The 13,879-nt window shown below is 43.0% G+C and overlaps 1 protein-coding gene across 2 annotated transcripts; it reads right to left on the reverse strand.

The window, feature by feature from the left end:
* Positions 1 to 341: 341 nt before the first annotated feature.
* LOC147465147 (alpha-glucan phosphorylase, H isozyme-like) lies at positions 342 to 11,807 on the reverse strand. Of its 2 annotated transcripts, XM_086518460.1 has the most exons (16): positions 11,681 to 11,807; positions 11,091 to 11,399; positions 10,837 to 11,016; positions 10,122 to 10,298; positions 4,294 to 4,379; positions 3,876 to 4,065; positions 3,459 to 3,551; positions 3,175 to 3,359; positions 2,934 to 3,051; positions 2,666 to 2,797; positions 2,136 to 2,354; positions 1,770 to 1,973; positions 1,503 to 1,661; positions 1,025 to 1,288; positions 669 to 859; positions 342 to 586 (listed from the first exon to the last, which is right to left on the reverse strand). In XM_086518460.1, exons 2-16 carry the CDS (start codon positions 11,310 to 11,312, stop codon positions 460 to 462), a joined length of 2,547 nt encoding a protein of 848 aa, XP_086374586.1. In that variant the 5' UTR covers positions 11,313 to 11,399; positions 11,681 to 11,807; the 3' UTR covers positions 342 to 459. The 2 variants fall into 2 exon arrangements, with proteins under 2 accessions (XP_086374586.1, XP_086374579.1); XM_086518453.1 differs by lacking the exon at positions 11,681 to 11,807 and having other exon boundaries at positions 11,091 to 11,643.
* Positions 11,808 to 13,879: the final 2,072 nt, after the last annotated feature.

Here is a 13,879-nt window from a genome sequence, read left to right on the forward strand (position 1 = left end):
ACTCTTCTCATTCTTGGTGAGCAATCATTTCATGTGAAGACAATTATTTACATCAAAGAGAAACGAACAAAATATAAAGCTCTCGGGCAAGCCCGCTGCCCTAAATGGCTAGCTTTGCAGAAAAAGAGTATCTCATTGCCAACATTCATGCTCCCTGTTCTTGACAATACGCACTCGGACGGAGCACAGTAGAGCTGGCAAAGCATTTACATCATTGGAATGGAGTGTACGCACGTGCATGGGTGCGTGTGTGTGTGCACGCGTGCGCATGCGCAGGTGCAGGCAGAGAGAGAGAGAGAGAGAGAGAGAGAGAGAGAGAGAGAGAGAGAGAGAGAGAGAGAGAGAGGCAATAATCTTGTAATGAACGATATAAATACATTACATAAGTTTGGAGAAGACTCACTCGATAGAGTGAATTAAAGACTCATGATTGAGCCAACATACAGACAGACAAGCCTTTCATGGCACCCGGCATTCTTGAATATGCCAGATCTCATTCGCGTACTGCTGAATCGTCCGGTCACTGCTAAATTTGCCCGACCCTGCAGTACTTAATATGGACATCTTTGTCCATGTTGCCTTATTCCTGCATAAAGGTATTATTCTTAGGCGAATTCAAATGCCAGCTGTGGAAAAAGCTTGACACTAGCCAAGTCAAACACACTCACTTGTAGGCTTTGTCAACCTCTGCTTGTGCTTCCAGATAAGATGGGAAGTCATGGCCGACCAAGAAGTAATCACCTCTGCCAAAACCACTATTCCCCTCTAGAGAGTCCAATAGGGGCTCATAGTTGTAGTCACCGAGAATCCCACTCTTTATGAACTCCTTCGTCTCTTGGAAACGAGGATCCGGTACAAACTGCAATCACAGAAACCATTTTCTTCATCACTCAAAAGAAGAGTATAGTCAGGGTGATAATCTCATTAAGCAACTTTTTTGTCACTCGAAAGAAGAGTATAGTCTGGGGAGTTAATCCCATTAAGCTTGAGAAGAAGCATTGGCATAGCCCAGAGAAAATCATACACGGCCTTGCTCCCTCTCCTTCCGTAGCCTGGTGATCTCATCAGCGCGTGCTCCAAAAAGGAAAAAGTTCTCTTCCCCGATTTCCTCTCGAATCTCCACATTTGCTCCATCCAAAGTGCCAATAATAAGACATCCATTCAGAGCAAACTTCATGTTACTTGTGCCACTGGCTTCCATGCCAGCTGTGCTTATATGTTGAGAGAGCTCACTTCCAGGAATGGCAACCTCTGCTACAGTAACATTGTAATTGGGAATGAAAACGACCTACAAGCAAGGAAACAATGATCATGACCAAGGAAGCGTGAAACCGCTTTTGTTCAAAAGGCATAGCAGAGGCACAGACAGGAAGGGCATTATAGACAAAAAAAAAAACTTCTCATTTTTGTTCAAAAAGCATAGCAGAGGCACAGACAGGAAGGGTATTATAAAGGAAAAACTTCTCCAAACTTGAGCACAAAAAGCATTTTTGTTATACAACCTTGAGCAGACCTCCAACATCAGGATCATTGTTCACCAAAGCTCCGACATCTGTGACGAGCTTGACTATCCTTTTTGCCTGAGCATACGTTGCAAAAGCTTTCCCGCCAATCATAACAGTGCGAGGCACAACTGCTTTCTTTTGTTCCGGACTCATTTTCTATATTTGATCGAGTAACATAGGAATGAAAACAAATGTTATAGAATAAATCCAACAAATGAGCAGAGATCTTTGCTGCAATCTGGTACAAACTTAGGTATAACATACCTTGATTGTTATGTAGCGATAAATCACGCTCAGAATGTTCAAAAATTGTCTCTTGTATTCATGAATACGTTTGATCTGGGTGTCAAACATGGTACTTGGATCTATCTTGATCCCTGTCACTTCACATATGTAATCAGCTAAGCGGACCTTGTTTGCATGCTTAGCAGCCGCCCATTCGCTCTGGAGTTGCTTGTCATCTGCAAACTGGTAAGTCACAAAGACACAGCAACAACATACTTGATATGAGGTTCTCACCTTCTGCTAGGATTAAATCATAACATGCTTGAAGCCACAGTTCCTTGTTTTTTGTAAGTAATTTCAACCACATTTTAAACAAGAAATTTTCACAAGGCTTGGATGACATACCTGACGAAGACCTGTAAGAAGGTCAAGGTTCACAACCCACTCATCTGTTCGCAACCATTTCGTGATTATATGACTTAATTCAGGACTGCAATACCGCAACCAGCGTCTTGGTGTAATGCCATTTGTCTTATTCTGAAATTTACTGGGCCATAAGGAATAGAAATCTGCAAAAAGCTCCTCTTTTAAGATATTACTGTGAAGTTCAGCAACACCATTCACCTGCAATGGGATCATCGAATGAACTTTGAGCTTCTCAGATAGTTGAGCAAATGTAACAGACAAAAAATAACAGGACTTGTAATGTATAGGAAAAAATATGGAGGAAGAGTTTCCCGAGTCAATTGATGCACAAGTAGCCTATATGTACTTCAAATTTCCAGGAGAGAAAACGGTATAAAACATACTTGTCAAAAGGGCAGCTATGATTGAGGGCAAGCACAGTGGATGCGCTGTTGAGAAAATCCTTAAACCAGAGGCTCATGTGCAAGCATTCATGCAGGGAGAAATCTGTAAGACAGAGGGAGACTTACAGAGTGAGAAGAGACCACACACATATGCGCCATTCTGACTAAGACTTTTTGTGGGTTTGAATAGTCAATGACTCGTAGTTCTCCTAGCTTTCGCTCAAGATCTGGCCTCTTTGCATGTAAAAGAGCTTGAAACTGCCAAGAACATGAACGTTTAATAATGTCAGCGTGCACAGCCAATAAATCTTATTGAAGTGAGGCCGGCCCCCAACACCCCCACAGGCACTAACCATATCCCGATCTACTGCAAATAAGAAAGATTGACACCCACCTGCTTGTCAATTTCTGCAATGATTTCCATGTGTCGGGGGAGAAGCTTTGCTATGACACTTTGGGGCCACTTCTCAAGAGCTTCAGGAAGTACAGTATGATTCGTATAGGCTAGAGTGCTGAATGCATAAACATAAACCTAAGTTAAAAGTATAAACATGAACCTAAGTTAGCATTCTACTAGTGATCAAGTGACAAAATTGAGACCACAAATGTAATCTAGTTAGTAGCAATTGTACCACCTGCTTGTGATAGCCCATGCTTGATTCCATCCTAACCCCTCAACATCCATCAAGATACGCATAAGCTCTGGTATAGACAAGGTAGGATGGGTATCATTCATCTGCACAGCAACTTTGCTTGGAAAAATCTTCCAGTCAAGGGTGGAATTTTTCGGCCGCCTCTCCTTGAACCTTGCTATTATGTCCTACAAAAAGATAGTCTAGTGACTGGAAGAGCATAAACATTAAAATCAGCAGTCACACATACAAATTTGAAAGCAAATCATCGGATTAGACCTTTTTACCTGCAAGGATGCACTACATAAGAAGAACTGTTGTTTCAGCCTAAGAAGCTTTCCTTCTTCAGACTCGTCCCCAGGATACAGAACAGAACATACCTGAAAGTCAAAATATCAAAGTCATGTACCAACTTTAAAACAGACCTTGAAGCTCTTGGCAGTTTGGTTAGCAGATCAACGCCATGTTGTGGCTTCACGTCTTGCGAAATGTAGCACCAATACATAGATCCCTTTCTTTGCCATGAACAAATAAATGAACAAGAGTGTGAAGATTATATACATGATGTCCCACATTGCCATCAATCTAAGAAGTTTAGCGGTGTTAAGGTGTCACCGCATGCCCCCGACAATGTTCATGACTAACATTGAAAAGAGTAGCTAAAAGTATCAAATAATAATGCATGCAAACATTGCCGACTGTACCTGGGATGCCTTTGAATGCAAGGAGGCAGCTTTATCATGCTTTCCCTCATTGAAGGCATACAAGTCGAAATCTTTAGCAGTTGCCTTTGCATCCCATACACGGAGGCTAATTGTGTTCTTGGTATTATAGCCTGGGATCGGTATATCGTAAGCAAGGGCATGCAACACTTCACCACCAACCCATTTCCGCCTGTTGAGCAATATCCTCTCTCTCTCTCTCTCTCTCTCTCTCTCTCTCTCTCTCTCTCTCTCTCCATGTGAGTGTGTGTGTGTGTGTGTGTGTGTGTGTGTGTTTCATTTTTTACTTTTTTTTCTTCTTTTTTTTCGGTCGGGGTGGGGGGGTCGCAAGCTAGGAAATGTAAATGAGAGCACATTTTACTGCAGACATAAATGCACATAAACAAATAACTTGGCTTACCTTCCATCAGCTTGCACTTGCACTTCACCAAAGAAACGAACTGGATGCACAATGTCATGCCTCACCACCTCCCAAGGGCTAAATTTCTGCATGCCACCAAACAATCATCCAATAAATCTCTCTCTCTCTCTCTCTCTCTCTCTCTCTCTCTCTCTCTCTCTCTCTCTCTCTCTCTCTCTCTCTCTCTCTCTCCCCCTCAGGATCTTATACAGTTGGATACTAAGAGGACATGGGTAGACCCTACACAAGAATTGGGCACGAAGATGGCCGACTACAAAGAAAACTTCCTACAGCTATCTGAAGATGGATTCGTGATTCGCCCGAGCTACATGGATACCCACCTATCTCATGGTTTGAGATGTGCTATTGCTCAGATTCGTACATCCTCACACCAGCTGGAAATTGAATTTGGCAGATTTAGGGGAATCCCACCTGAGAGCAAAATTTGCAAGTTATGCGGAATGGAGCCGGAAACAGAATTACACTACATATGCCATTGCACCGTATACTATGAGATACGTGGGCGTTTCTATTGCCTATTTAAAGAAGGCTTTGGACCTCTAGATAGAGTCATGCAATACCAAGATCAAAGATGCTTAGGCTTGTACCTACTTGAAATACATCGGCACAGGGATAATCTAATGAGAAGACAAAGAGCACTACAGCCTCAGAGGCAGATCACAGATTTCTTCGGATCGAGAGAAGCAGGAGTGGAAGGAGAAGCAAGAGACCAGCAGCCAGCACAAAGGAGTACCCACATCCATACCAAAGGCACCCTCATTGACAGGGCGATTGAGCTTAGGAAATCGAGACGACCACAACCGAGATGCAAAAGCACACTTCACCGGAGGAGACTACAACAAAGGATTAGAAGCATTCTAGCCAGACACCCAGAATGCTCCTAAGAAGTTTATTTAATACTTTGTATTTAGTTTTTCACATTTATTTTCACACTTTCACACTTTCACACTTAGTACTTTAGTACTAAGGTACCCAGACTTTGTAACAGATTCACCACTTTTGTATCAGTTTGGTCTCATAGGTCATTCTGGCCTTTTTGAAGACGTCAATATAACATTTCATTTCATTTCTCTCTCTCTCTCTCTCTCTCTCTCTCTCTCTCTCTCTCTCTCTCTCTCTCTCTCTCTCTCTGCAGCGTAAACCTAAACCTAGCTTTGCTGCTTCGCTTCATTTCCCTGCTTTGCTGCATGTCCCCCCTGGGTGAGGGCTGCCCTGTGGGGGGTGTTAGCCAATAGCCACGCCCTCCTCCCCTAAGCTACGGCCACAGCAAGTCTCTATAAAGCGGCTACGGCCACAGCAGGTTCCTGTCAAGTGGTGTCTCCTCCAGCGACGTTCTGAAGCTCTGTCGCCTGCTCCAGCTGCACACCACGCTCTCCATGCGCTGCTTCGCACGATGCTTCACACAATGCCCCGGTGTCATCGACTCGGCCACTAACTCTTGACAGTAACCCGTACTAGAAGGCTTGACTAAGTGCATCAGAGAAACAGAGGGTCATACATTTCTCAACCTTGTTCCTCGACCAACAAGGTGAAGATAATGTCTACCAAGGCAAAGACAGCACTACCAGAGACGTTCAAGAGAACACGGCCAAGTTTTGCCGCCATCGTAGCGGCCCCGAGCAAGGCTGACTGCATCGGACAACTCCAAGAGGCCTTGGACCGAGTCATGGAAGAAACTTGTGACCTCAAGGCTTGCCTTAGCAAACTTGAGGCACGATTTGACTCTATGGTAGATCTCACCACCGACAAGGTGAAGCAAGTTGAAGCAAAGGTCACCCATGCCCACTCGGCCACACATGACATCACCAGAGAGATTGTCACTAAGATACATGCAGTTTTACAAGAACGTCGGCTACAAGAATCCCTCGACCTCAAGGTCAGGAGTGGGGACTTCCCCCACCATGGTGCACCGATGAGGACACTCTCGAAGAAGCCATATCCAAGCTCAGCGATATTCTCCAACCAATTAACATAAAGCCTGAAACCATCTCCTGGATCAACGACACACATAGGCAAGTGCCACCTAAGCATTGTATCCTCACCTTCAAGGACAAAGACGAGCGAATGCGGTTGCTATGCCAATCGCGCCTTCTCAAGGGACGAAATCTTTGGATCGCCAAAGAATTAACTACTACGAATCAACTGAATATAGGCTAAAACAAGCGAGCTCAAGAGGATGCATGAGGCGCGCAACAAGGCAAATGGGCAGTCTATCGAGGCGGTAAAGCCGTCATCCAGGACTTTCGAACTTCCAAACCGGCCTCCCCCACATCTGACCCCTCTTAGTTTTAATTTTTATTCTTTTCTTTCCTCCTAGCCAATGGACCCTCGGCCCTTAACTGATATGTACCCCATGCCTGTACTTAAAAGCAACGTTGTAATGTTTTGTTTTTGGTCCCATAGGTCATATGTGACCTCCGTGGACGATAATTCAATCTCTCTCTCTCTCTCTCTCTCTCTCTCTCTCTCTCTCTCTCTCTCTCTCTCTCTCTCTCTCTGTGTGTGTGTGTGTGTGTGTGGAGTGTGTGTGGATGTGGGTGTGGGTGTGTTTTCTAATAAAAAGAGGAAAATGGTATAACCTTTCTATCACCCAAGTGTGGTAGATTGGTTATGCAATTTCCCTCTTGAATAAGAGTCTTGAGTTCAACTCTCCTCGTCGGCTAGATCTTTAAGTTCTCTTGGGATGGTTTCCTACGACATTAAAACTCTCTTTTTATTCTTCTTCTTCTCTCTCTCCAGATTTGTGAAGATCCTTATGATGACAGGTTTACACGCAGTGTCGGTACTTGGTGGAGACATCTAGTTTCTACTTCCGTAGCCAGAAACATGTGGAGGCTTCTCCGTACACTACTTTGGAGAACTCCAATCTTGGGGCAGCCCATTCCAATCTTCATGGGCATGTTACATTCCCCTAGGCAATTCCTTTATTTTCAGCTTGAGTATTGGTAAAATGTAGTGTATTGGATGTTGATTACACAATTAGGAGGGTACATTTTCTAAGTATGTGGAAAAGGACAAAGTTTTGACGAAGATTCTTACAACAGTGGGGGTCTATGAGCTCTTCCGAATTTAAATGGAGTTTGGCATGTTGTATTAAATTTTTCCTATAGGTTTGATCTTGACAAATGCTAAGGAGTAGCGACCGTATGGTTTGATCTACTGGAGTTTGCTTGAATAGCTAGATAATACGGGACGACGACGGCTTGTTGGGCAAAAATGATCCTCAAGTGACGACCTTTATGGTCTTCCATTTATTAGCAACTTGGGTCCACGAATGGTGTGATCCTCATTGGGGCTCAACTTGTATGAGAGAAGTTTTACTATTCAGTTTGCAAAGGACGCAATTCTACACTAAATTCTTTTGGTGGTACTTATTCTCTTTTCCAATTAATAAGCAGGGAGAGGACTTCCTATGGAGCTCCCAACCCCGGTTCGGGAGCTTCCAGTAATAGTGGTTGTTTCATTCCAAGATGGGGTTGAGGTAGTGGTTACTTTAGAGAGTGCTTCCAAGGGATACTGCTCTTTCAACATGGGCTTCCAAGCTATAATCTTCCGATGACTTCAAGTGCTCCATTCAACAAGGTACCATGCACGAGGTCTTCTTGTCCTTGGTTTCCTTGGGAGATTCTTGCAGTCCCTTAATGGGGTGCTTTATTGCCCACAAATGCAATTAGTTTCACAGCCGATGATTACTTGAGACACTCAAGTGGTTATCAGCTCTTAGATACATTTGTTGCTTTCTCGTAGTGCTTTTGGCCATTTTTTATATTGCCAAATTAAAACTTTGGTAATGCCTATATTTTGGTACTTTTCATTGGGGATTCTTGATATCACCCAATGAAAGGTCTTTCTATGTTTAGCATTGTTCGGTTCATTCTAGAACTTTTGGTAATTCTAATGGCCATTTGGTGCAGCGGTAATTCCAATGGCCATTAGATGTTGTGGACATGGTAGCATGGGGTAGCTTTTCTATTGCTCTGCTAAGCTGGTACTTTCTAGCATCGATACTTGGCTTGGCTTCAAGTTGGTACTCTTGGATAAATTTGGTGGTTTTTAGTATTAATTTTGAATGTTTTGACACAGTATGGCACATTTCAAAAGCTGTTTTTGTAGATGATACAACTTGATACATTTTGACTACCTCTAGCCATTTGATGTTGTGCAAATAGCAGGCTTTCGGTGGTGTTTGTACTACTAGGTGCCAACTATGTCTACTACGTTCAATTTGATAGTTTTGCCACTGCCTAAGCTGCTTTGGGACTGTCTGGATGCTACATGGTCGTTTTGGACTTCAGTGCCAGATTGGAGACGAGGTTTCAACCAGACCGGAGGCGAGCCCATATCGTTCTCTTTCTTTCCCCAAAAGCTCTTACAACGAGCTAGCAAGCATGGCTTGATGGTCCTATGATAAAGTATGGCTAGTGTGAAGGCCCAAAGAAATGGCTTGATTTTCCTTCACAACAAAAAGAAGTTGATTTCTATAGTCACTCAAAACACCAATTAGATATGAATTCTCTCAAAAACAAATGGAGAAGATCAATGAGAAGCTCAAGAGCACACAACACAAGAAGTGGTATTACTAAATGTGCAAGGTATGAGAGTTGAAAACCTTCAAACCTTGGACAGAGTCAATTATAAGGTTATGTCACATGTGTGAGATGGATTGGTAAGAGGACAATTCTTGTCCAATTAGAATAACCTTCCCTAGAGTTAGAGATCTGAATTAGGTGGAAATTGGTTGGGACACATGTGAGGGTAACTTGCCTAACCACTCACCGTGCCAAAAGGGAGGGGGAAACTTAAGGACACGTACATCAGAATTATGGCCGCATTGAGGCAAATGGTAACACTTGAATACGCTGGTACAGCATATCTATTTGAAAATGCTGAGAAAATCAACAAAATCCACGAGTTCAGCATTTTTTGCCGCATATCTCCAAACTACATCACACAAAACTTAATGAAACTAAAGGGGTGTTTCCTCATATGATTTTTATCCACATTGGCTGGCCGAAGAGTAGCCAAATTGGAGTTTCAGTCCCCTTTGGTGGTCCCACAGGCGCGATTCAAAGCCAATGTGCGTGTGAGAGTTTGTGCTAGCTAAAGTAGTTCAAGCCTCATAAATTCTTGCAAAGTTACTCACGAAATGCATAGCCACAATGCTCTTTAAAATTTCAAATCACACTGCCCCAAGCCCTCAACAACACTTGTCATTTATTTGCAGAGCAAATATTGGACTGCATTCTAGCCAATATGGAAGTAATTATTAGAGACGCATTACAGAGGTCATAAGCATACTCCTTAAATTGATAAACATAACTTAGTGTCACTAACTTATGTTTATCACACTAGAAAGACAAAATTGTTCAGAAAATTGGAGGACATAACCTTTACTTGGACTCTTTTGTGTTGAACTGAGCTATGGCCATGAGAGTCACTATTTCCCTTTACCACCTTGGTATCATATCTCTAGAGAGAAGATGAGCATCTAGTAGATCATCATCTACCCCTTATGGTGCTTTTCCCAATGTAAGTCGGGAAAGGTGATCAGCTCTAATATGTGTGGTACCGTTCTTCACCAATAGAGTAAAGTCAAATTAAAACAGGTTTATGAACCATCTGATAGACATATGGTTGCCTTGTCTTTTAGATTCCCAATGAAACAATTAACGACTTACTTTTTGAGATGAACACCACTCTTGCATTGTCCCCTCCTCCCCCAACCCAGTATTAGGAAACCAAAAGGGTCCACTTCTATATAGTTGTGGTAAAACAGAGTAGATAGCAACAGCCTGTAAATCCCTTACCTCCAACCAGTCTTCTGCATATTCCTCTTGGCCCTTCTTGGTGATTTTTTGCATGAAGAGACCATACTTGTATCTGAGTCCATAACCCCAGGCTGGCAAATCCAGAGTCGCCATGGAATCCAAAAAACAAGACGCAAGTCTACCAAGGCCTCCATTTCCAAGTGCTGCGTCTCTTTCCTGCAGACCCGTACAATCGCTTAGAAAGTCTAAAAAACAAATGAGCCAGACAAAAAAATGTGTGATGCAATCGTCAAACCAAGGTATGTAAGGAACCAACATTGAGAAGCTACCGTACTGATTTCGCATCCACAGCGGCTAGGGCAACTATCCAAAGACAGCAACAAGGAAGGTCATATGAAATGGCATTCTTATAAATAGGCTTGTCACACAATGTTCGAAGGAACCTAGCCTAAGGCACCCTAATACAACACTGTAATGATTAGGACTACACTGAAAGCCCATTAATAACCGCAAAGGAGTAAAAGATACATCGGGGAAAAAAGTTTATGAACAGCATTTCAACACCATGGCACTAGCATTCACGATTGGAAATTTTAGACCCAACAGAATGAGCCACCAACCTTTATACTTTATCTACATCTCGCAGACAATTAAATGGCTAATAAACAGCTTCACAAAGCCCTCTCTTTTCAGGCATCCCAAAGATTTTCGATCAATGCAAAAAAGTTTTGAATATGATAGCTCCAGAATCCACCTGCTCCACAATGTTTTCCATATCATATCCCAGTTTGCTTAGAGCTGAAGCGTAAGCATCCGTCAATCCAAGATTCCCAACAGCATTTGTAAGAGCTCTTCCTTGCAAGTACTCCATAGACAGATAGTATGTCTGCTTTGGGTCTGTCTTGTGGAAATGTAAGAATGTCTCATTCCACCGCTACAAAGCCAACAATATGTCAGCACCATGATGGCTCCATGAAAAGCTCAATACAAACGGTTGCCAAAACTGACCTGTATGAGAGTATCTCTAACGCTCTCTGCAGTAGCGTAGAAGGCCTGTTCTGGCTCAAACTTAACGGGAGAGAAATGAGGAGAAAACTGAGCATGATATTTGATGTTGGCAGCTACGCCAAAGGCATCCTCGGGAGTTGGATGTGCGATGGCAGGCACAGCGTCAGCTGCAGCTCCAGCCTTAATTGTAGTATCACCATTGATGTCGGACGCAGAGGCCATAGCAAATGAGGAGACGAAGAGGAGCTCAAGATGAGAAGATGACTCGAGTCGAGAGCTCACAAATAGCACGGGCTCGGGCTTGCTTCACTAGACCCAGAAGAAGGCTTTAGAGAAGGAGCGGAGAGAGACACACAATCGAAATGGCAAGAAAGAGAAAGGACCAAAATGAAATGATCAGATCAATGCAGATCTTGAGAGAGTGGCAGGCAAGTCACACGCAGAAGAGCAACCAAAAACGCGAGAAGAAGGTTGGTGAATGCAGCTGATATTTTGGTGCGTGCTTTTATTTTAACTAGAGATATGAGACAGCGACGTAGAGAGAGTTTCAATGGCATCCTTTGAGCGAGATGCAGGTATCTTCGACTTACTTCTCGGTCCGGGATGAAAAAGCGGGATGAAGACGAGGACTGCGACGATGGTGATGTTCTCCTCCCCTCCTTTTCTTGCTCCTTTTTCTTGGCCTATGTTAAAACTTAGGCGTAGGCCTAGCACAACATGAGATATTTAGCTCTCCTCATGCCTTGTCATGGCTCAATGTTGGCCACCAAATTAAAATGCGTCCATAAGACCTAAGGTAGAGGGGCCAATAGAGTGGCCATGCCCATGGTAATGTTGCAAGCCACCTTCGATTCCACAAGGACCGCGTTTATTGGATGGTGTGTGTGGCAAACTTGGAAGATGGATGGATGTCATGGGTTCGCAACCACCATATTGCTAACGATGAATTGCAACACTACTTTTATCCGTTGTTTTCACAATCGAAGCAGCTCTACACTTGGCGAAATGGAGCAATATTTTTTTGGGATAGCAAATTGGTGCTCGTGAAGACATTGCTGCAAGCGAAAATCACGTTTGAGTTAGAAGAGAGAAAGCACAGCTACAAAAAAATAGTTGGCCCCCTTACCTTACATGCTATTAGTGGTGGAGGGTAGGCCGGTCTCTCCCACTCCTCCACCTTTGACAACGGTGATAGATAGAGAGAGATAAAAGACATGAATGAAAAGTCCTTTCCAGGGTAGAGGAGCCGTTATAGAGACAATAAGATATACATGCATGTATCTTCCTTGTCAAAGTGAAACTTTGAGCAATGGAGAGCTTATTTGAATTGCCTTGTCAAGGGCTTTCTAGAGATAATGGCAGTGTTTCTCTCGATCATATTACTAAAAGTTACAGTATGAAATTGAGAACCACATGTAAACTCCAATCGAAAGACACACCAAGCGCCAAAAGAGAGCCAATGCACCCACAAGGGCTTGAACCGTATGAATAATCAATCGGTGCTCTATTTTAGATGAAATAGCCCTTTGGCCTCAAAGATCATGTAGAGGAAAAGGCTACATATCATCTATGGGGCCTTGTGACTATAGTTGTCCCCTTAATGGCGTTTCTACCCTACGTACCTTTTGGTTTTCCATGTTGGACATGACCTATCATAGTGAAATCTCGTTAAACAAAGCATATTGCTTGCATTAAGCATAGACAAACAAATCTATAGAGAAATTCTAACTCTGTATTCCCTCAAAATAGCCAAAGGTTTCCACCCTGGTCGATATCAATTGCTTGCATTTTTTACCGGCCTTCAAAATCTACACTTGGGTCATCATACTTTGAGTGAAACTCTAACTCCGTATTCCCTCAAAGCAACGCAAAGCTTCGTGCCCTACTTGTGTTGACATACCATATGCACCCCAAGAGACACTCTGAACAAAAAGCTCGTTCAAAACGTGTTGTGCTTTCAAAAGTACACCATACTTGCTATACATCTCAATTTCAGCATTGTCAACCATGACGTTTTTTTCCCAAAATTCCCTAGCATCATAAATTGTTTACCCATGTCAATGAATTGCATGATGTAGCATGTCTTCAGGATGCAAGCACAAGCACTTTCAAATAAAGAGAGTCCCTCAACTTGTAGTAGATGAGACCATCCTAGAGCTTGTGAACTTGATCCATGAGAAGCATAGAACTTTTGGCATACATATCAACCAAAATATTGTTGTTGTCTCAACATTCCCTAACTAACAATATCATCATAAATGTATTTGCCCGCATCGACATGTTGAATGATGCAATGCATGTAAAATGGAGGAGTAGGTGATTGCATTTGGAGAGAAGCCCTCACTTTGCATTCACTACAAATATCCCAAAGCTTCTTGGAATTTACCTTATTTTACCTTGTTATGTGTGAGTGGACATGTACGTGTGCACTCCGCACGCGCGCACGCACACACGTCTACACATGCATGCACACATATACACATCCCCACGCACTTCAAAACATCTATATATGCAAATAGTGAGTGGGAGTGTGCGCATGTGAGTTCCTACTTACCTTTGTGTAGATGTGTGTGACTAAATTACTAGATGATCTTGATTAAAGATAAGCAGGATCCTGTACTGCCAAACAAAAAAAATGACATTCATATTGCCTCATCACCAAGCAAGTGTTCTTGCGAAGAACCTCTTGGACAGCTAGAGATGGAGGGTCTTCTTGCCTTATGCGAGAGAGAGAGAGAGAGAGAGAGAGAGAGAGACAGGGGTGAGAGTGAGTTGAATCTGTTAAGTAT

The sequence above is a fragment of the Adiantum capillus-veneris genome, chromosome 1, assembly GCF_014529385.1.
Source record: "Adiantum capillus-veneris isolate H3 chromosome 1, ASM1452938v2, whole genome shotgun sequence".
In the NCBI taxonomy this organism is placed as follows: domain Eukaryota; kingdom Viridiplantae; phylum Streptophyta; class Polypodiopsida; order Polypodiales; family Pteridaceae; genus Adiantum; species Adiantum capillus-veneris.